This window comes from Tasmannia lanceolata, unplaced genomic scaffold (genome assembly GCF_043159265.1).
Source record: "Tasmannia lanceolata isolate RefF3 unplaced genomic scaffold, GAP_Taslan_0.1 ptg000037l, whole genome shotgun sequence".
Classification (NCBI taxonomy): domain Eukaryota; kingdom Viridiplantae; phylum Streptophyta; class Magnoliopsida; order Canellales; family Winteraceae; genus Tasmannia; species Tasmannia lanceolata.
In genome coordinates, this window is record NW_027518714.1 from 50790061 (window position 1) to 50813807 (window position 23747).

Consider the following 23747-nt stretch of genomic DNA (forward strand, 5'->3'; position numbering starts at 1 on the left):
ATTAAACGCTCCCCTTTTTAGGATGAATTAAACCCCCTTGTAGTGGTTTTATGACTAATTTGAACCCTTTTTATCGTTAGGCATGCAACAAGTAGAAGCCTTGTCTGGGATTATTAAAGGGATGCATCCATGCAATGTTGAAACAATGGAGTGCCAATATCATTTCCGAACCATTGGGGAAATAATATACAATTCTCTTGTATTGATAACGACACTTCACTTTGTTAAACACTTTCTTGATTGGCTAAGTGAAAAGATGGATGTCAATATTAAAAAATTTAAAAAAAAAATTCCCATACTTACAGTCTACCTAACGGTACAAGTACCACCATAGGAAGGTGAAATCACTCTCCCTTGGTTTGATATTGACAATCCTATCTTTGTTAATACTTAATAACTTCCCAATTGGCTTTTGTAGCTTGTGGGAATTTGTGGGGACCAAATGAGAGGACTGCCAATATCAAAACATTGGAGTGAGGATATCAGCTACATTCCTCATTGCCTTCATATTTAATTTGTGAAGCAAAGAGTGATGGGATGCAGCTGGTAAGCATTTGAACATCTGGTAGGGCCCACTTGATTGGCATGCACAGATATAACTTTGATCAGATTATTCTAATCCATAATTTGCCTATAAAACTGAAAATTCCTTCCACAAGCCATTGATCCAACGGTTGGAATCGTGTGAAATCGATCAAAATCGTTTGAGATGTGATCTGGCCCATCTAAGGTGGGACCCATCTGCATTTATAGCATATTAGGGTAACCCATATAGATTAGGAATAAAAGTGGTCCTTAGACTACACTTTTCTTACCATTATTACTATAAAATATGTTAAACATGGTGAGACGTGTCATACATTCAAGCATTCGCCCAAGATTCTCGTTTCCACTCTCCTAAAGTTGGTGCTTAAATTAAAATCAGAGGAGAGAGAGAGAGAGTCTAACTTGCCCATGATGAGAGATGCTAAGAAAGAGCGCTTAAATTATTAAAGGGGTTTTTGCAAAAGTAGTCTTCTACTTTGCTTTATTTGTAAAAAGGGGACAATTTGCAATTGGGCAGTGATAAATCGACTCCCCAAATGGATAAATCGACTCTCCATGTGTCTATCTCTCTCCTCTTAAATGGATAAATCGACTCCCCATGTGTCTTTCTCTCTCCTCTGACCAGAGGAGAGAGAAAGACACATGGGGAGTCGATTTATCCATTTGGGGAGTAGATTTATCACTCCCCTTTGTAATTATAGTCATCACATTTGAGTGAATTTTACAAATCATGTCATGTCATAAATTAGTGACCAAAATGCCCACGTGGATTGATTTGGACTCATAAAAGGACCAAAATGTCCTTATTCAGATGAAAATTACATAATAAAAAGGACTCATCTATACATAATGGAAAGGACAAGATACCTGTGAGGCTCATTGGTATATCTTGATAAGGTGGGTTCCACCAACTCAATTCAAACCCATGCATCAAGTGGGGCACACCATTTTGCCTCATGTTTTGATGGCATAGGTCTCACGATCTTCACTTGAGCACATGTATATGGTGGGGCTTTTTTGTGCACCACACACATACATAGCATGTGCCAAGAATGCTAGTATATAAAGAAATGATATTCTCATACCCCTCGTTCAAAACATATCATTAACTGCCATGCGTATTCTGGTCATTTTCAAGGTATTTTTTGTCTATATATGAAGACATTTTGCTCTTTTTACGAGTAAAAACAATCCAGTGTGAATATTTTGGTCACAAATTGATGGCATGACCTGATTTGCATAAGGGAAGTGATATATCCGCGCCCTTTTTTACTTGGGACAGCCACCTTGAGTGTATCTATGACTAGAGAGGGGCTAATGTACTTCACTTGGGAGGGATTCAGCTATCTTGGTTGCCACATAGAGTTGGCTGTCCCATGTAAAGAAAAGGGGCGAATTTATCATTTCCCTTTACAAAATTCACTGAAATGTGATGACTCTATTTGCAGATTGTCGTACTAGAAGACTCTTTTTGCAAATAAAGCAAAGTGGATGATTTCTTTTGCCAAAATCCCTAAATTTTAAAAGTAAAGGAGAGATAGAGACTAACATGCGCCGCATGGACCGTTAAATAAAAGGGCGCCAATATTCGTTTTTCTTTGGACATTCTCCATCCACTTTCTCTCTCCTTCCAAATCATTTTAAACTCTTCATCACTCTCTTACCTCTCTCTTCACTCAAATTTCATCCCATTCCAAAACCCACCAAACCCTCTCTCTCTCTCTCTCTCTCTCACACACACACACACACAGAGCTCTCAGATCAATGGAGAATAATGGGTTACCTTCCCCTCGAATGGACTCCTTTCCAGCAGGTCTTAGGGTTCTCGTTGTGGATGATGATCCTACCTGGCTCAAAATCCTCGAAAAGATGCTAAAAAAGTGCTCTTATGAAGGTTAAATCCTCTTTTTCTATGGGCATTTCTTCTCTTTATTTGACTTATTGTTTGCTTTTTCTATATCTGTTAGTTGATTTAATTTAAGATGATGAATTCGGTTCTAGGAGATTTGGTAAAATGATGAATTGGGTTCTAGTAGATATAATTCAAAAAAAAATTCAAAATTCAAAATTCAAAATTGGGTTCTATATTATGTGTTTTGTCTTTGTGAATTTTATCTCTGAATTGTTCTTCCTATAATAAATTGAATTGAATTTTGCATATTATGTGGGTCTGTAATCCATGCTTTGCCATCAGCCTCTTTTTGCATTTGCTTAAGAAGTAAGATTCTGAAGAGCAGTACTATTTTCCGCTTCTAAAATTCTTTGGTGGTCCTATTCCTAGAAGACTAGAACTTTTATTGGGTCATCAAGAATGCAATTATAAGTTGGGGGATCAAGGGATTGGGTGGGGAAGATAAATTGTTTGATGTGTTTTAAAGCATATTAAATATGGGTGTTGCTGCAATGGTTGTCGTAGGAGAAGGGCGATCAGATTGGCTCTGAGGAGGGTACTCAACTCAACTCAACTCAATTAAGCCTTTGTCCCAAACTAGTTGGGATCGGCTAATGAATCCTTTAGAAAAATTTCATGAAGAAGGTAAAGAGTCTACCCGGCTCAAATTGACTAAGTCTAATCCTGACACTAGTTGGGTTCATCTACATGGATCATGAGGGTCAATGCTTGAAATCCTTTTCACCCATTATACTTGGTTTCGTATTCCAAAAATATAACTCTATGTACCCAAAGATTAATTAATGTTTAAAAACACTTCTGAGTTTGCATGAGCCACTGACATAGTTCTGCCACCAAAACAGTTTCAGTAATCAAAAAATGAATTGTCTTACTAAATTCATTCTTGGTTAAGGAAGAAACAAGGAAACATGTGATTTCATTTATCTGAGATTGTATATTATGACTATCACTTATATGCACCAAAAACCTTTTTTTTTTGCTAACAGTGGTTTTCGAAGACAGAAACTCATATTCATCGCTTTTCCCAAAATGGCAATAAATGTCTGTGTTTACACCTGTATCCATTAAGTTTCTTGACATGAAAGACTAGTCTAGTAGGCTGGGTCTTTAAGTATTAGCTTAGATTCTAGCATGTTGGAACAAAACACAAGAATAACAGTTTTAAGCTTACTATTAAATTGTTTTGAACAGAAGAAGCTGTTTTCAAGATTAGGGAGCACAATATGTAAGGCTGCATTGGGTAAACATTCTTTTGTTTCTGATCTTTCTCTTTCTTGAATTCTAAAACATCACTTTTCTGGACCGACTCCATTTCACTCTAAGAAAGTCAGCCGAAATGTGCTTATGAAAGATAAAAATCAGAGAATGGCTCTAGAAAATTTCTTTTTACCAAAGAGCATTTTTTTAATTTTCCTTTCTCTGGAACTTCCAAATTAGAGATTTACTAAAATGGTTAGCAAATGCAGCCTAAATTACCGATAACATGCATGAAATGTGTTTATAGGTATGGCGTAGGAGATTTTTCAATTCATCTCTCAAAATGTATTTTGTATTATGATGTTATCCCTTTTTTGGTTAGGACTTTCTACAGTTTCCAAGATAAAGACTTGTGAGCTCTTCAATGTTTTAAATTTTAATAGACATTACCTTATTTCTGTAAGCACTTTAATAAGTTTCAAGCCCATCCATCCAAGTTGATCTTGACTATTCAAATAGTTATTTATGTAATACAACATTTGTTTCTCTAGACAATACCGTTTATTGCTCTCCAAAATGATAGTTCCATTGGATAATACTCATTGATTGCTTGCCTTTCCAAAAATTCAATCACATACTGTTGTAATGCATTTTACTCCTTTAACCTCTGCTAAAGTTATTGGGAATTTCAATAATTTCATGATAATTTCTCTTATTTATGTCTTTGTGAATTTCAGTGATGACATGTGGTTTAGCGAGAGATGCTTTAGACATGCTCCGTGAACGAAAAAATAGATTTGACATCGTAATTAGTGATGTTAACATGCCTGACATGGATGGATTCAAGCTCCTTGAACATGTTGGTCTTGAGATGGATCTACCTGTAATCAGTTAGTTCCCTATCGTCAGCTTTTGTATTCATAGGTTGTTTTTCCTTGTCGATCTTTTCTATTTTTTGAAATTTGAACAACTCATGAGATATATTCTATCAAATTGTATAGTGATGTCTGTAGATGGGGAGACAAGCAGGGTAATGAAAGGAGTTCAACATGGAGCATGTGATTATCTTCTTAAGCCCATCAGAATGAAAGAACTTCGTAATATATGGCAACATGTTTTTAGAAAGAAAATACATGAGGTGAAAGAAACTGAGAGTCATGAAAGCTATGATGATACTCAGATGCTGAAAATTCGGTCAGATGAATTTGATGAGGTGCACTTACTAAGTGGAGGCGATACAAACTTTCTGAAGAAAAGAAAAGATATGGAATATGAAGAGTATGATGGCCAAGACTTTAATGACCCGTCTTCCTCGAAGAAAGCTAGAGTTGTTTGGTCAGTAGATCTTCATCAGAGATTTGTTAATGCTGTAAATCAGATTGGATTTGACAGTAAGTATTTGCTAACTGACTTAACAGCTGCCCTCCTCCTTATATACCTCTCTATGGATATGGACAAGGTTTTAAATGTCGGTTTCGGTGGTGCCGAAACCGAATTTTTTCAATTTCGGCTGAAATTTTGGCCAAAATCAAGTAAAACTTTGTAAAAAAAATTGGTATTTTTAAAAATTTCGGTGGAGATCTTGTAAATTTCGGATTTCAGCTCCGAAATTTTGGCGAAATCCTGTAAAACCTATTCTATGTACTTTTGGTCTCGGTCCGAACCGAAACTGAAATATTTCGTCTGAAATTTAAAACTATGGATATGGAAACAAATGACACTGAAAGTTTTTTCCTTCATTTTCTATTTGTTCTCATTTTTTGCTCTAAATGGAAGATGTTTGCTATTGAGTTATATGGACTAGTTTATTATTCATTTTTCATATGACAATGGTTATATGGACTAATGATGCATAATTTCTTTTGTCAGAGGTTGGTCCGAAGAAAATTCTTGACTTGATGAATGTTCCTTGGCTAACTAGAGAAAATGTCGCTAGCCATCTACAGGTAGTATATCTGTCCAAATTTTATTCCAGTTTCAACATAAATTTATCTGTCATGCAGACAATGCAAGATAGCGCAAAACATGTTATCATATTCATCAGGCAATACTGAGCTTCAATGAAATAATGACAAAAAATTTATGTTTCTCAAATGGGGTTGAATGACTTAATATGCCTGCCTTTTAATTGTCTTAGCATGCTTCCTAGAAACTATTATCATATCTCTTTGAATTAAATAGGAAATTCACATTCAGAATTCAGTATGATGTTATCCTCTTTTTTTTGGGTTGATAAGCTGGGGTTAGGCAGAACCCTACCTGAATTAAGAAAAAATACGACCTCGGGTAGCAGGCTCCCATGGAGTCGCTAATTACAATGTCCTTGACGGGAGAAGGAATAGAATTCAGTGGGAGATCACTCCCTTTACAAGGACATGATGGCTTTGAAAGGAAGTCGGCGGCCATGTTGGCTTGTCTCCATGTGTGGGTTAGCTGCCAAGACTTGAATTGGGCGAGAAGATCATAGATCTTTGCAAGGGTGGGTAATTTTTTACATGGGCAACTGTATTTCCCATAGATAACGTTTACTGCCACTTGGGAATCTGTTTCAAGTGGCTGTAGTATATGCAATTTTATTTTTATTTTTTTTGAAAAGGATACTTTCGCTAGCTTATGTGCATCCTCGTTTGCTGATCGACACATATGCTGAAACTTAGGGCTAATCGACGCCACCAGATCACGGATTTTTTTTATAACATCCAATAGAGCCCAAGGTCCCACCTTTTTGCCGCTTGCCCATGATAGAACATTTGACGACTCACCTTCGACGATGAGATGCCCATTACCATTAGATGTCAACCACTTTAATCCCCATAAAAGCGCTCGAGCTTCCGCTTCCAAATGACCCAGAGTTGAATAGTATTACTCGCCCTTACCATCCCAGCCATCTCCAATCAGTTTACAGCAAGCCATAAGTAGCCGTTGTGACTGTTTGGATCAATTGAAGACTGCGACACAGAATTCTTCATATTTCTGTTTGATGCTCTTCTCCGCTCTTCAATCTTGTTTCATGCAAGAGGTATTTGTACACAAAACTAATTGTCTTCACGATCGGTACACTGTCTCTCTCAAATCCAGCAATTCCCCCTTGCTGTCCATAGCAGCAACCACCATTTTATCTGAGCTCAATCAACGGCTTTGCTCTTTGCAAAATATTCAACTTACAGCTCACATGGTGGCTACTCAAAGAACACCCAAATGGGCTTCCTTCTCGCCCTCTATTTCTGTCCAAACAACAACAGCAAGCTTTTGTTCGCTACCAAGCTGTCCTAAACTAAGTTCACAACTTCGCAGGTGACTTCTTGTTTTTTTCACTCACAATGATCAACCCAATGGTCTTAATCACAACCCAAACTACTTTTCCGTCTTTCTCATAACAGACACCTTAATCCGTACCCTATCCACCAGCGCCCTGCATTATTTAGGCTCGGAAATGCATGGCACAACATTGACTCTCCTATCCAAAGATTTACCCAGAACCTTGTCCTCTCCCCTCTCCCCAATCTGAACCTCACCAAGGGATCATACAAAGGCCTAGACTCGCAGATAGACTTCAATGCACCCGGGCCTTTTCCTATTGATGGGTTCCTACTTCTTACTCTCCCACCCACCCCAACCCACATTCTGTCCTTCCAGTTCCAGGGATCAAAGACTCTATAAGGTACCCCATAATACCTCTTTCAAATCCAATTTCTTTGAACTCCTATCTGGTTCACAGATATAGGCCAGAAGCGTGAACCGTCTGAAGGAAGGCTAATTAGAGTATTAGACGGGTCTAAGGCAGATTTCTTCAAGGCGAGTCGTGGACTCAAGCAAGGATGCCCCTTTACAACATAGGGCCCCCTACTTGTTCATTCTTATAGCAAATTCTATCAGCAAGTACCGGTTAAAGCCTAGGCCAATCAAGAGGTGTGAAATTCGCCCCAAATGTTCAAGCAATTAACCACGGCTGAATAGAGAACTGCACAGATAACATAATTATCATGGTGGAAGCGAGCGAGCGTGTCGAGGTAGAGGCTAGGTTCTTTAGGCTATAAATCTTTTCTGTAAAGCGGTCAAAATCAACAAGAACAAGGCAAGGTTTTATCCTGCAACTAAGAGGAAACTATAAGGTTCGGCAAGCTCATTTTTTACTCTAAGGAACTGATCCAGCACCTTGGAATCCCCATTCAAACTAAGGAGTTAAAGAAAAAAGATTGGATGGAATAAGATTCGCAGAAAGATTCAATTATTGTTAAGATTAGATATGCCAACAGATAGATGGTTGTCCTTTGTAGGAAGGGTCAAGCTAATAAAATCGACTAAAACATGCCAGTCTAAAGGAGCTTCCTATCTAGCGATTCCCAAAGGCCAGAAGAATGAAATAAGATGATAAGGAAGTGACTTTGGGTGAGAAGTCAGGGCCACGTTTGGAACCCTAGTGAAATGGGAAGAAGTCATTCAACCGAGAGATGCAGGAGGTCTGCATAATCTACCCAGAACCTTGTCCCCTCCCCCCTCCCCACTCTAAACCTCATAAATGGATCATACAAAGGCCTAGACTCGCAGATAGACTTCAATGCACCCGAGCCTTTTCCTATTGATGGGTTCCACCTTCCCACTCTCCCACCCACCGCAACCCTTCCCATATTTATCCTTACGTATTTGACGGCATAACAAAATTTTCTCTTCTTCATATCTCCACAGCCATTCCAAGAAGGGCTTTATTTCTTAGTTTTAGATTCCCAATGCCAAGACGTCCGTCGTTCTTTAACCTGCACACCTTTTTGCCACTTCATCAAATGTTTTATTAAAATCTGTTGTCTATATCTAGGTCCATCATGCCCTCCATGATAAAATTTCTGTAATTGGAAGGCCTGTAGTTAGATCAGTGTGATACCTGATACCTGATATAAGTTCCTTTCAAGAAAATAAACTTTCCCTCAATACATCTTGTAGTTTATAATATAGATTTCTTTCCACCGTATAATGTAGTGTAATAAACGTTATGGTCCCTGTGGAAAACATAGCATCTTACCTATCAAAAAACCACATCATCTTATATTTTATATGTTAAATGTTGCTGTCTATTGAATTAAGATGACGTTAGCCTGAAATTAAATGTTCTAGTTGAATTGTCCATGTTCTAGTTGAAGTCTTCTCACATCATTTATGTTTCTAACCTTTATTGTTTTAAGTAATATTTTAGTTTTTACTATCCACATTCCATTCATCATGTTACTTTTTCTGAACCAGTCATGTTCTGTCTAGTTTTTACTATCCACATTCCATTCATCATATTACTTTTTCTGAACCAGTCATGTTCTGTCTAGTTTTTACTATCCACATTCCATTCATCATATTACTTTTTCTGAACCAGTCATGTTCAGTCCTGTTCAGGTCCGTCCAATGGGATGTGTTTCAAAAGCATCAGCTCTCAATCTTTCATTATCCATGATTTACAATAAGGATGGGAGAAATTTCCAGAAATTAAAGTTTGCGTTGTTTGAAATGTTAGTTTGGAGGCTGGTCCAGTCCCTAGAACAATGGTTTCCACCATAGTTACCATGTTAGGAAATGAATTCGGGAAGCGAAATGTGAAACGGAAATGGGAAACATGGGAAAAAAGTAGAGGGGTAGCGAGAAACGTGAAAACGATAGAAAATTGTAAGAGAAACACATTGAGAAACGCTAGAGAAACATCAATGAAAACACATATGAAACACAAGGTAAACACGAAATTATGTGTGTTAGTAGATTTTAAATATGTTTATTTCAAATTTATACGGAATTTTACGCACAAATATACATATATAATTATTTTCATAATTTTTATTTAAATTAGAGGCATTCATAGATAATTTATGTATGTTTTTTTACAAATTTTATTTTTAGCATAATTTTTTTACTTATTTTTATTTGTATTACAATAAATGCTATTGTTTTCCTTTTCAATATCTATTCCTCACCATTTCAAAAAAAATATCTATTCCTCATTTTTTAGGTGTTTTTTTTTTTTTTTTTTGCAAAACGATTTTCGTAAGTTTCACACATGAGTTTTCCATTAGTTTTGTAGACGTTTCTCACGTGTTTCCCATATGTTTCCCACATGTTTCCCATATGTTTCCCAAGCGTTTCGGAAAAGTTTCCCCAATTTTTTTTTTGTCAAGTTTCGGAAATGTTTCCAATAAGGGTTTTAGGGGAAACGAGTTTCCCACCCGACCAAGGAGTTTCCGACTACTATGGTTTCCACTCTTTCTATATATTAATTAGAAATTGTCTATCAGAGCTTAAAACTGCATAAGTAATTCATGCTTGATTGGGAGATGCTGTGATCTCTTTCTCCATCCAGATTGGTAGAAAAACTCCAATGAGGCAGAGGCTTGCGCATGGTTGATGGACATTTAGCTCCTTATAATTGATCATAGTGGCTTCCTTTGGGAAAGGGAGATTCCAACGTCATCTAGTGGGCAAAAAAATTAATCACCAAGACCGTGGAGATTTTCCGGGGTCATTGAAGATTAGGGAGCTTTGTAACTGTAATATGCATTCCTTTTCATTTTGTCATATTCCCTGTAGTGCTGATGAGGTGGCAAACACTTTTTCTAAATTGGGTGTTCTTAGACAATCATTGTATGTAGTGCAATCTTTGTCCCCCCTTTAGATCTTTGTTTTTCTTTTAATTAAGCTGTTTTTACAGTCTTAAAACGAAGGAAACATTGATTAAATTAATCTTTCCACTTGCTACTTGCATAAACAAATTCACTCTAACCACTGCTTAGAAACTCTAAGTCAATCGACAACTCTACCAGGGCGACTTGGTTTCAATCAAGCTTTTTAATATCGGTTTCATTCGGAAACGTTTCGGTTTTGGGTGGAAATTTTGGTAGAAATCATGTAAAATTATAGAAACATATGAAAACATATGCAAGTGATAGAATCTAAAGATAAAACTTTAGGAAATGCTAGAATTCAAAAAAAATGCACAAATACACACTTAGAAACTATCACATAAGCAAGAATTCAAAAAAAAGATAAAAAAGAAAAAGAAACTATCACATAAGCAAGACAACCATCTATAATGGCTTAAAAACATCGAACACCTAGTAACATGCATTGTCACTCATGTTTGATAATCAAGGTTTTTAATTTTGGTTTCGGTGTCGGTTTCGGACTGAAATTTCACCCGAAATCATGTAAAAATATAATTATGATTTCGTTTTTTTTTTTAATTTCGATCGAAATGTCTAAAATTTCAGTGTAAATTTCGGCGATTTCAGTGGAACTTTTGGCTATTTCGGTGGGAATTACAATATTTCGGTGGATCTATTTAAAATTTCGGTGGAAATTTTGTAAAAAAGGCTAAAAACGAAATTTCGTTTAATTTCGGTGACATTTCGGCGAAATTTCGGAATTTCGGTGAAATTTCACCGAAATCTTGTAAAGAAACGACTTCATGTAAATTTCATTTCGGTCGCGGCCGAAACCGAAATATTTCGTTCGGCCGAAATTTAAAACCATGTTGATAATTTAGTACATACCAAATTTCACATGTAATTCATATAAATATTTATACATAATACATGCACCACATTTCGAATGCAATTCATATAAATATAATTATGTAATACATATACCACTATGGCATTACACTTACAATTTTAGTTTATGCATTCTGGTCGTTTCATGTCAGTTTTGATGGAAATTTAAAACTATGGTTTCAACTTGGTCGAATTCTCGTCCGAAGCCCAAGTTGCACCACTCATTTAATAAAAAAAACTTCTTTAGCTCACACCAATTAATGCAAAATTGACAGCATCAATCGTTGACTCCCCAAGTCGACTCAGTTTTGACTCGGTTTTAGCTTGGCCGAGTCCTCATCTGAGTTTGAGTTTTTAGACACTGCTCCTGACCGAAACTACTGGGATACAGAATTTAAAGTTCATGTTTGATTTGCCGGTCCAATGGCAAACCCAGTTTAACCAAGTTGGTTTTCAATCACTATGCCGATCAACCGTCCAGCTAGTTTGGATATTTTACGAAGTACTCCTTTCTAATTCTATAATATGTTAATGCTTGATTGATATCATTGGGCTTCTGAAATCAAAGTTTCTACTTCTCGAGACTGTTTCTTTTTAATTTAATTGGAAAATTATGCTAATAACAAACAAATTTAGTTTTCATTTCTCTATCTTTCTGCTAAATATACTTTTAATGATGATTTGAAATTGACTGATATTAACTATTGTTTGATTTTTAGGCGCATGCATGATTTTTGTGTTGATGTTTTTCAAAGAACATCTGAGTAATCAGATCTACAATGCCCGAATTCTTACTTACGCTCAGTGGACTGTATCCAACACGTTATGATACCATACTTGTACCAAATACTGCATGAATTCTTCCACTGTTCGAATGACTTTCATATTCCAAACATGTCACTCTATTCGAATTAACTATCCATGTTTCATACTTGTCAGTGCCACATATTTAAAATTATAATTTTGAGTTAGTGTCTCATATTTGCAATTATAATTTTGAGTATGTGAGTCTTAAAGATGTTATAATCAAATATATTATGAATTTCATCTTCTAACATATATCTAGTTAAGTTTTATACTGGTTTTTAATACGTGTTTTCTGTCTTAGCAAACATATTATGAATTTCATTGTGCAGAAATACCGCCTCTACTTGAGTAGGTTACAGAAGCAAAATGAACCGAACGGTTCTTTTTGTGGGATTATGCAAACAGATTTCTGTTCTAAGGATCCACCAGGAAAATTTGCATTTCAGAGCTCAATAACAACACAACAACATAATCCAGTCAACAGCTTTGGGTACTCCGGTGAAAAAAGCTTTGTTCAAGATGTGGTCCAAGAAATCCATGAGGATGATTTGAAGCACATGGTATCTTTCTTGCCAGTAACAGATGCCAAAAAAGCTTTGACTGTTGATAGTTTGGAGGCTCAGAAGATCAAGAGTGTTCCTCCAATAGGCGTCGTTGTTTCTTTAGGGGGAATGGTGCCAAATGTTTGCAATAAATCAATTAGACCTGCCATTTCCTACCCACATTTGTCGTTGCCTAGACAACAACATCTCTTTCGGGTTGATGACCTACAAACCCCTCCATCTGTTAAGGTAAGTACTATTACAGATGGGGATAGTACATGTCCATCTCAAATCAAAACACTATGTACTGACTCCAAAACCAACCATGTTAGAAATTTATCTCCAATAGCATACTCATTTGACTCATGTTCCGTTTTGTTCGAGAACGACATTGTGAATCCTCGAGGATTTGAAGAGATACTCGTTACTAGTGGGTCCCCAAGCACCAAAAGTCACAAGTTCGATCAGAATTCTATCGATGGCTGGGAATCTCCTCAAAATTTGACTCTTAAAAATGGCTCATTTTTGGCTTCTCCAAATGAGGACTTGCAACTCTGTTCCCTTCAAGGCTATGGTTTTTTGGAGAATGTCGCGCTTAACAACCTGGAGTGTTATGATTATAATGATGGATTGAGGTATTGTGATTATCCAAATGACATGGTGGAGCATCCAATAATAGGTAAAGGTCTATACATAGTGTAACCTGTCTCTCGCTTATGTTTGTTCCATGCCAAAGAATGGATTAGGCTATGCAGTCTCTCTTAGCTGTTTTGCACATTGGTGTGGAAATGCATACAATGAACATAAGCAATATAATAAGGTATGCCTTTTTTTATGTGTAAGCATTTCATGCATGTAGTTTCAACTTCAAATGATTAAAGATGAAACTCCATTTTTAAATATTGCTGATGGACCGGCATAAGGAAGGGCATACATATGTATAGGTGCATGCCATGTTAAAATTGTACTATTCACGTTTTGAATCGTATGATTCAAATTAAATCAGGGGTTGAACGATTCAAATCAGAAGGAAGAATAGTTTTTCAAAAAAATCCTACAATTCAAGTATAATTCAATTTTGCATCTTGCGATTATTACGATTTTTTACGACTCTTTTTTGTTCCTTTTTTTTGTATGGTGGGCCATTTACAATCAGAAATAAATCGTATATAACCCCCACCCCAATTTATAACCTAAAAACAAGTAAAGAAAACCCCAACTCTATTCTTCTCCTTCTCCTTTTTCTCCTCATCATTCCTTCTTCTCCTCAGTCTTCCTACTTCTACCAATACCAGCCGCAAGTTTGGATCATTAATCATAGAATTTTATATTTACTTTAATAATTTTGAATGCAGAATAGATAATTACTCATTTTATTCTTATTTTTTACTTTTTTATATATAAATCTGAAAAAAAAATCTTATGGTTTACCATCTGATCTACGATTCGACCCTGTTACAAATTACGATTCAATTCCGATTTTCAGTACCTTGGCGCACATGCATACAAGCACCCCAATTCACTCATACGTACAAACTCCTTTGCAAGTATGCATGGACATGCACATGCACACGAGTGCCCATTTAAACGGAACACATCACATCCCTACACAAATATTAAACATCACACGCACACATTCATGTATACATGTTCTTAGTGTGGCACATTTTCTCTGTTAGAACTTCGCATCGATGGTAGTGACAACAATCACAAATGGATGTGACTTGAACATTTTGTTTCTCCATCATACCTGCACATACGTAAAGGGCGATGCCTTATCAGGCTTCTTGAATTCACAAGTATAAGATCCTTGGAGGCTGAAATATATCACATAAACCTTCAGTCAGCCTCTCTCTATTGTATCAGTGACTTAGAAGCCTCTCTCTAATCATTAATCGTCCAATTTTTTTTTCTGATAGAATATATTACAAGTTAGGGATTTGCTAGGCAATTTCGTGGAAAGCCTTTTTGCGGGTGGCTTTTGGAAGTGAGAACAGCCAAACAGGATGGTTTTTTGGCAAATTTTGTCTTATTCATATAATGCATCTGAGGGGCTGTTCTATATGCAAAAGCCAGCCGCAAAATGGCTTTCCTCACTATTGCCTAGCAACTTCCTACAAGCTATATATTGACATTCTATGTTCCTGGTTCTACACGTTTTCCTTTGTTTTCTAAATTGAATACTTATCTCACAGAAAGAAGATTTCCTTGTGTGGATGGCCATGTCACAACAACTCCAGAAAATGCTTTGAAGTAGGGGCTTTTTAGCACTTATAAGGGGCATGTGTATGATCAAAAGAATTTGAGGCCCAGAAGTTTTTTTTTTGGGTTGAATGGTAGATCCAGACATTGTTCAACAGTCAAAACAAGCTCAATTAATTACTGACTTCTGATGGGATTTAAATCTGAAAAGTTTGCTCATCATGAAATAATTTGTAGTGAGTGCTAAAACCCCTATACAATTAGAACCAGAGAGTTGGAAGGTATAAATGTTATTTTCTTCTTTTTTTACCAGAAATTGTCTGTAAACAGTCTACCATAACCATCATAAACATGGCATATTATTTAATTAACCCTTACAAGAACAGATTTTCTGGAAGGCATAAATGGTGTTAATTTTCTTTTTCTTTCCCTGCAATGATCTGCAAGCAGTATACCATAACCATCTTAAGTACTATTTAACTCTCACAACCCATAATTATTAGTAATTAAACAGTGGGAGCATAAACGTGAGTGCGGTGGCAGTACTGTGTTTGTTATCTATTTGCTCTGAAATCCCTCAAGAAAAAAGAAATCATATAGACAGCACACTTACCAGTGAATACAAGATTTCAAACCTACAAAACTTAAATGCTACTTGGAATGTAGAAACCAATCCTTGGCACAATCTAAATGAAAAGGCTTGTGAACTCAACACCGAATGTTTGGTGAAGTATTCTCATGGGTATTCTTGTTTGGCAATGGATTAAGAGAACAATTTGGCATTCTGCTATTCTTTTCTTTGGCATGCTTGGAGCTATCACCCTTGACTGGAGGTCTCAGAGGTGGTAATGAGCCTGTATCCTGGAACGCACAAGGATTGGGCTTCCTTCCAAGCTTGGGTGATCTAGGCCGTGTTACTGGAATCTGCAAAACATGATTGGCATGCATAGACCAGAAATGAAAACAATTTGAATAGGCATTGAGCAGCAACCCAAATTGTAATGCCTGACACCACCATGGGTCGGTAATTTAAATAATTTTAGTCAATCTTGTCCATAGATTCCTTGATCGATAGATATATGATCACATTGATCTCTTCAATTGGGGATTAATGATCTAGAACTACCGATTAGGAAATCTATGGCCAAGATTGACTAAAATTATTTACATTACCGACCCATGGTGGGGTTAGGCATTACACAAATTATGATAACAGAGTGGAAACCATTATTGGTGAAAGTCACCTATTATGGTTACAGCATCATCAACAAACACATTAAGCTGATAAATATACCTTCTTGATCTGATTCTTTGGTGGTTCTTTTTCGCGATAAAAGTCCGGCATGGGTTTGGCTTTGAAGCCTAGGTTTTGGCGTAGCTTTTTAAGTTCAATTTCAGCTTTTTCCTGCATCAAATGAATATGGCAAAAGCTGATTCCAATGAAATTATCCAAATTATGCTAGAAGTACATAAGAAGAATCACCTTTGATTAACTTATCATATTAAGATTAACTTATCTAAAACAAACTTTGGTAGCATAAAAAGAACCACCTTTGATTTTGCTTGAATCTCTACTTTCTGTGCCTCCTTAGCATTGAATTTATCTTCTAACTTCAGAAAGTACTGAGAAAAAATTGGCACTCAATTGAGATTGGAAAGGGAAAGTTATCCACACAAAAATATAGTCTATGTGAAAAAAAATAACTAAAATGAATTATTGAATCAGGTCTTCTTGCCTCCTTCCGTTTTGCTTCTCTTTCGTCGCTCCTAAAGCTAAAAGAAGATGTTACACTTGGGGAACGCCCATTATTTCCAGAAATGCTTGAAGATTTTGAATGGCTGCCACACAAACAAATATTCAGTAGAGCTCTGTAACAGCTGCCCTTTGTAACCCTAGTCATTTATTATATGTCCATCTTTAAGATATTATTATTATTTTATTTTATTTGAAAATGGTAAATATATACTGAAACTACCATTAAAAAAAAACTCTACCGAAACCGACACAAAGCAACTGAAATGTTTTTGTTTCCATCCCCACCAAAATGCAAACCAAACCCGATACACAGTTATATATATATATGAATTGCATGTGAAATGTGGTGTATATATTATGTATTAATATTTATATGAATTTCATGTGAAATGTGCATGTCACAAGGTTTTCAATGTTGTTAAACCATTGTAGTTGGTTTTTTTCTTATGTGATGGTTTTTAATGTGTATTTGTGCTTATTCTAGCACTTCATGAAATGAAGTTTCAGCTTAAATGTCCACCATTTACATATGTTTCCTTGATTTTATAGGATTTCTACTAAAATTTCAATCCAAAACTGACATGTTTTCATTTTCATCACGACCAAAATGCATACTGAAATGAAAACTTAAAATCTTGTTTAAGATTCAAGTATCAATCACTACAGAGTGAGAAATAACTGAGGACTTATACCTTCAAAAAAATGACTGAGAATTTTTTGTGAGCAGGTAGAGAATGAGGTGAGAAGATGAAGCACATTGTCAAGTGGGAGAATGTGTGTAAGCTGAGAGAGTTTGGGGGTCTCAACTGATCAAGAGAAATTTTGATTCCTCATATTTAGGGAATCCGAGCCGGACCAGATTGTGGGTAGTTCTCCGCAATGAAGGGGAGGTGATCTTGCCTTTATCCAGCTCAGTTGGAGTTTGCAAACTCCAATGAAGCAAAAGGCTAGGGCCCTCCTTACTGGTCTCCAAATCTTTGTGATGAGGTGATGGTCAGTTCATGGTTGGAGAAGACACAACAATCCTAAAGCAAAGTGTAAGAGCTCAAGACTGTGGTGAATTTCTTTTTCTTATATTCGCATAGTGCAAATGAGATAGCGGACATGCTAGTCAAAAGTGTTGTCCATAGGGATGTTGTATATGTGGAGCAATCTCTACCCCTCCTGTAATTTTCCTTGTACTAAATAAATTTTTAGTTACTATTTCAAAAATAAATAAATAAAAGAAGTGAACCATGAGATGTGATACGAGTAAAAAGCCTCTTACTCCATAGAGAGCGACTGCCATTTCCTATCGTCTTTTCTGCTGCCAATAGTTGTGTGTTCCAATGACATTTTAGTCCTGCAAATAAGTTACATAAATTTAAATTAAGTGAAACAACAATAACATATGGAATAACTGTTTTAACATGCACTCCACAGCAGCCAAAATATATGAGTATGAAAAGTTTCAGACTACACAGTGTTAGTACAGGCTTTTAGAGTTTTGTATCTTCTATGGAATTCTATAAATTCTATACCTTCTATTTTCGGATTGAGGGGTCCTTGATGGAAGCTTTAGTGCATCATTCATAGACACCTGCAATTTGCAAATTAAGCTCCTCACAGTGAGCTCAAAAAAAAAAAAAAATTGTGTGCATTGAATAAGCATAAGAATATTTGGAGTTCGAGAAGCACCCTAGTTGGTGTTTTATGAGTATTCGGACTTTCTTGAGATGGCTTTGAGGAACTGGGAGCGATTTTTGAGCCCCGTATCTTGTCAATTATGGGAGAATGTCTCTTTGTATTTATTGAAGTGGTTTCACCAGCATAATATGGTGCAAAATTGATTGACATATGCAATGATTTTGGTGTTGATCTCTTTTTCTCCGCCGAGTCCCTTGCAAGCTTTTTACTATTTGGGGTGGCATTATTTTCTTTTCTGGGATGATTAGGAGTTGTGTGTTTTGCAGGGGAAGGAGGGGGCTTGGATGTCCTATGAGGAACTGTTGGCTTTGAAACAGAAACACCCAATCTCTTTTTCACTACCGCCGAATTCTCCCGGTTCACATAAGAACATTCCTGAATTGCCACAGCCAAAAAAGAGTAACACTACAATTTCAATTCAAAAACCATCACTTCATTTGCTGAAAAAAGCATTTACCTTGTAAAACAACCAATTACTCCAAAAGCTTTTGTTTTAGATTATTACAACCGATTATTGGACTCAAATTTTCTTTCAATTTTCGGTCCAATAATCGGTTGGGGACTCCACAATCGGTATTCATAATCTAAAACAAACAGGGCCTAAGATGTTAGTTCTGATACCATGTGAAACAACCAGTAACTCCAAAAGCTTAAGCTGTTGGAAATGGCGTTATTTAATCTTTTATACTTTAATACTCCCCCTCATGTGTGGCGGGCCCTCTTTTTTGGGGTTGGCCTACACATGGCACGTGTGGCCCCTCTATTAGGTCGGCCATTACATGTGGATTTTTAATATCAAGGAGTTTTGAACTCATGACATTTGCTCTGATACCATGCGAAACAACCAATTACTCCAAAAGCTTAAGCTGTTAGAGTTGGTGTTATTTAATCATTTATACTTCAACATACCTTTAATGGCACACTAAGCTCTATCTCAGAAACCATGTTGTGGTTCTCAAAATCTCCAACCGGTGGTGGCGACACAGTCTGGACTGGGGTCTCAATGGGAAACTTGTCCTCCATTGGAGGATCTGCTACTTCCACAATTGTTGTTTCCAAATCACCCTTTTTCTCATCCAAACTAGACCCATTTGCTTCAACAAAGAAACTCGTTTCGAAAGTGGTTTTATCAACTCCATCTGGTTTATCAACAGCTATATATCTGTTTGATTCATCCAACTTGTTATTCATATCAACAACATTGGACTGATTATTGAATCCCTCCCCATTCTCTATATCTGGTTCAGCATTTTTATGAACTCCATTATCAGTTTCTCGCTCGGGGGAGTTGTTATCTTCAGAATTTGCTTGCTCAAGCAATGCTGCTGCCTTTTTAGCAGCAATTCTTTTATATTGGGCTTCAAAGTAAGCTTTCTTCTGAGCCACAGAGCCTGGCGTTGAGTACTTCTCGACTTCCTCTAAGTACCTGTTGTGAGAGAAGGATGACCATTTCTCCCATGATAATGACTCCGACATGAACCTTCCGAAAGAAATCGATTGTTCCAATACAGGAACATGATTCCCCTGTAACACATTTTCTCTAGTTTTCATAGCAATACCATTGAAGCTCAATTCTTAAAGCAATCTATATCATATGAAAAAAATTTGAATGGCATCTATATCATACAAATTGAAGAGACAAAAACCTAAAAGCAGTCTTTTGATAGGAATAAAGGGAAAAGGTAGAGACACGCCATGACATCAAAAGCCCATCAAAGGTTGTCGCAATCAACAACAATGGCAACAAAACAAAAGGCAAAAAAGAACAGAAAGAAGAGGAAGAAACAGAAAGACCTTGACATTGAATACAATCAACAGTGAAGAAATAGAAAAAGATTTAAAAAAAATGACAACCATGATACAGAAAACGCATCACAATCGGCATGAATGGAGATGGATAAAGGAGCAAACACAGATACCCATGATTTGAAAACACTGGAACAGATCCATCAATGAAGAAAAATTGAGAAAACAAGCAAACCAGACACAGAACATGTTGATTTGGAAAATCCATTTAAAAAAAAAAAAAAACTGAAAAGCAAAAAGAACAAACAAATAAACTCATAAACTCATGAAAATCCATGAGTACTAAACCTATTAACAAGAAGTTGAAAGTTTATAACAAAAAGGGAAAAGAGTTGTTTATCCTCTTTTTTACCTGGCTCTCATGGGCAATGTCAGAAGCATGAGAAAAGCTTTGCATAAGACAAGCTGATTCTCCCATTTCCTTTGCAGAAGAGAAATCTCTAAAACTCCTTTGGATTCTCTTCACCCTTTCTCCCCTTTCATAACTCTACAGAACAGTCATTTGAAATTTGAAGCAAAAGCATTGGGTCCATTCAGAGAGAGAGAGAGAGAGAGAGATTTTATGGGTTTTGTTTAGCTTAACGGGAAAAGGCCTTTAATTCTTTTCTCATAGGGTGGGCCCTCATGTTAAACCTTTTCAAAATATAGATTCGTTGGTTGATTTGAATTTGAAAGAGAGAAAGAGAAAAGGGGCCCACAGACCTTGCTCTGATTATAGAAGCTATTAAATCAAAGGTAGTGAAAGGTTTTATAGGAACTTTATCAGACTACAAACAGAAGGAAATGAATAAAAAAGTGAAAGGGAAATGATATTTCCACCTCCTTTTGTATCATTTCCACCCTTTTGTTGTTTGTCTTTTGATTTCTTGAAAATGAAGAAAAAAGACAAAAGGAGCTGTAAATGAAGTATTTTTGAAAAGAAGAGGTGGAAATATCATTTGCCAAATTGAAAATGCATGGCATAAACTTTCTCTCCATGCTCAGTCTTTCAAATGGTTAATGATGTGGGGCCCACTTTAAACAACCTAACTATGAGTAAGACACTTACCATTTGGGTGAACCCCACACACCTCTCTAACAGATGGAGGGCCCACTTATCAGCACCGTCCGATGTGATCGAATAATGGTTATATACTTCATCACCACCATCAGATTGTGCTCTGACAATGCTTATAAATCATAAATTGATTGATAGTTAATACACTATGGGGCCCACCTACAAACCCTTACTAACAAGGTAGCTTAATCCAGCTTTTATTAACTTAATAATGGCATAGGGGCCCAATCATGCAGGAATGTATAATTAATTATCCACCGTCCATTCACAAAAGAATTGCAAGAAACTGTCATGGATAATTAATATGGCTATTGGGTTCCCATTTCTCTTGTCTAATAACTACTGAACAAATGCTACTCAAATTCAATCTTTTGCTATATTCCATACCAAGTTTTGAATTTTTGGCAGATATTGCTTTGGAGAAACACAAAGAAACAGAGAGCTGGATATGGGGGGGTTGTATTGAACCACCAGTGGTTGCAACATCACAATAAGACTTCCCTTGTATTTTGGATTTTTTTGGCTACTAGTCAAAGCCACGTGAAATGCAAGTATGTCCATCTAAATGTTCTCACCTAATGCCTTAGGTGCCTCCCCATCCTGTCGAATAAATGGAAAGAAGTACATAGAAGGAAGAAATGGGAAGGAAAGTAGAGATGAGAAAGTAAAGTATAAGAGAAAAGGCATAAATAGGAATTTGTAGGTTTGGCAACCATGAAAAAAAAATATTCCATGGAATATTAGTGGGGCCAGTTGTGAGAGATGGGTTGGGAGGGAAAGACTTGAGAGGGTAGAGTGAGGAGAACATGGGATGGGGTTAGAAAATAGTTGAAATAAAAAACTATTTTAGATAAGGAATTGTTTCTATGTTTTCCAACCATTTCACATGCTCTCTTCACTCACTGCCCTCTCAAATTTCTCTCACCAGTCCTTTCTACAGGGTGTTAAACTCAACCCCATGACTCCATAGTTTTTTATATAAAATCTCCTAACATAAAAGATATAAAAGTATGCCATTAATGATAGACTTCATAACATATCATAATGTCCCCCTTAAGTTGGAGCATAGATATCATAATTGCTAAGGTTGGAACTAATCATGCAAAACTGGAAACTTTTGTATGAGGTTCAACTAGCTGATCTTTAGATCTGACACATGAAGTTGATATTTGATTTATGGTAACCTTTTCCTATACAAAATGGCAATCCATTTCAATTTCATGTTTCAATCTAGATTATTGGCTATGCAAGTAGTTGCTTGATTGTCTCAAGGCATCTTCATCAGTGAAAAAACCGCATCGCCTCTACAAGTTTTTTCAACCATAATAACTCATATGCAATATGAGCTATCACATGATATTCTGCCTCGAGACACTGGAACGTTTAGCCACATTGCCTAAACCGGAATATAAACATTAGAAAAAGTTACCCTCCACTGCTAGTTACAGTACCTATCAGCCAAATGAGAATCCTTCTTAGGCCAGTTACTGCGAGGCAATATATGAGTGATGGTGACTATATCTATCAGGACATAGTCAACCCCTCTACAGATTGGAGGGGTGCAACCTATATACTTTGTGGCACAACGAATGAACGGTTTGGATCGTCGTATGATAATGAGATTTATACAAAAAAGTAAAGTGGAGCCCCTTCATAGGATGATCAAAACCGTTTGTTTGTTGGGCCACAACATAAATAGGTTGTACGCTGTAAATCATTGACATAGGATGATCCTAACCCTCTGGTCTGTAGAGGCTGATGGAGGGTGTCCAACATCTCTAATCGCGGCTGTTTGGCACCTCATTACCATGGTTTTAAAATTCGACCGAAATCTGAAATTTCAGATTTCGGTGGAGCCCGACCCCGAAATCAGTGAAAACCGAAACGGTATTTTATCTCACCCGGAATTTTGGAATTTCGGTCAAAATTTCACCCAAAAATCTGTTTTTTTTTAATTAATTTAATATTTTACCGAAATATAAACTGAAATTTCAGTAATTTCGGCCGAAATTTTATATCCAATAAAACAGTAGTTTCCTTGTTTCACCGGATTTCGGCTGAAATTTCAAATTTTCGGTATAAATTTCGATTTCGGTGGGGTCCGAAACGGGTACCGAAACCGAAATTTCAAACCATGCTCACTACCTCCCTTTTTTTTATTTTTCTTTCAGCAGTTGACTGGAAGCTACAGTTCCAGTAGACTCCATTTATTTTTCCCAGCAACAGGGATAGTTATCCAAAGATTGACCGGCAATATCCTCATGCTAAACAATACCATTAAGTCAAATATCAAATCAGAATCCATAATAATCTTAGTTATGTTAATGATGCATTTAAGGTTCTAGAAATGAAACATATGGGTAAGGGTTTGATGCATCCCTAAACCAAACAGTTCATGGTATAATTATTAGAGGATTGCTAAACTCATAGGAAGCCCTTGCAGAAATCAGCTGAAAGGGCGCCCCCATTGGCTGCAAGTCACCAAAATGCATTTATAATGGCTGCAAGGGTCAAAGAGTTTGGTGACTTCCAGCCAATGGGGGGGCCTTTCAGCTGATTTTTGCAAGGGCGCCCCTGAGTCTAGCACTCCTCTAAATTATTATTAGATAGACTATCTTTTATATTAGGTGTAGAAAAAGAGAAATGAAAAGCAGGAAAAAAAGCCCAGTGATAATTTTTCCTTTTTTTTCTTGTGGTTTTGAGCTTAACCCCCAAC

General features: G+C 36.6%; 2 protein-coding genes across 7 annotated transcripts; one reads left to right on the top strand and one right to left on the bottom strand.

Moving 5' to 3' along the window:
* The first annotated feature begins 2177 nt into the window (after window positions 1-2177).
* On the top strand, window positions 2178-17723 carry LOC143860569 (two-component response regulator ORR26-like). Of its 6 annotated transcripts, XM_077371272.1 has the most exons (7): window positions 2301-2440; window positions 3650-3698; window positions 4393-4545; window positions 4657-5046; window positions 5525-5601; window positions 12312-13203; window positions 14720-15084. In XM_077371272.1, exons 1-7 carry the CDS (start codon window positions 2435-2437, stop codon window positions 14779-14781), a joined length of 1629 nt encoding a protein of 542 aa, XP_077227387.1. In that variant the 5' UTR covers window positions 2301-2434; the 3' UTR covers window positions 14782-15084. The 6 variants fall into 6 exon arrangements, with proteins under 6 accessions (XP_077227384.1, XP_077227386.1, XP_077227385.1 ...); XM_077371269.1 differs by lacking the exon at window positions 3650-3698 and having other exon boundaries at window positions 2178-2440; window positions 14720-15083; XM_077371271.1 differs by lacking the exons at window positions 3650-3698; window positions 14720-15084 and adding an exon at window positions 17210-17723 and having other exon boundaries at window positions 2179-2440.
* Window positions 15179-20654, bottom strand: LOC143860571 (protein WVD2-like 7). Its single transcript, XM_077371276.1, has 9 exons — window positions 20327-20654; window positions 19078-19692; window positions 18160-18543; window positions 18003-18061; window positions 17750-17824; window positions 16463-16565; window positions 16278-16349; window positions 16021-16131; window positions 15179-15650 (listed from the first exon to the last, which is right to left on the bottom strand). The coding sequence occupies exons 1-9, from the start codon at window positions 20390-20392 to the stop codon at window positions 15435-15437; spliced, it is 1701 nt and encodes a 566-aa protein (XP_077227391.1). The 5' UTR covers window positions 20393-20654; the 3' UTR covers window positions 15179-15434.
* Between the last annotated feature and the right edge of the window lie 3093 nt (window positions 20655-23747).

What these genes read in the sequence shown, in the direction of transcription:
- LOC143860569 (XM_077371269.1), top strand. Translation starts at nt 2,311, where the DNA reads ATGGAGAATAATGGGTTACCTTCCCCTCGAATGGACTCCTTTCCAGCA. An exon ending in AAATCAGATTGGATTTGACA is followed by an intron (nt 5,047 to 5,524) that starts GTAAGTATTTGC and finishes TTCTTTTGTCAG; the next exon opens with AGGTTGGTCCGAAGAAAATT. An exon ending in GGTGGAGCATCCAATAATAG is followed by an intron (nt 13,204 to 14,719) that starts GTAAAGGTCTAT and finishes CTTATCTCACAG; the next exon opens with AAAGAAGATTTCCTTGTGTG.
- LOC143860571 (XM_077371276.1), bottom strand. Translation starts at nt 20,392, where the DNA reads ATGGGAGAATCAGCTTGTCTTATGCAAAGCTTTTCTCATGCTTCTGAC. An exon ending in AGCTTAGTGTGCCATTAAAG is followed by an intron (nt 18,544 to 19,077) that starts GTATGTTGAAGT and finishes GTGGCAATTCAG; the next exon opens with GAATGTTCTTATGTGAACCG. An exon ending in CTCATAAAACACCAACTAGG is followed by an intron (nt 18,062 to 18,159) that starts GTGCTTCTCGAA and finishes TGCAAATTGCAG; the next exon opens with GTGTCTATGAATGATGCACT.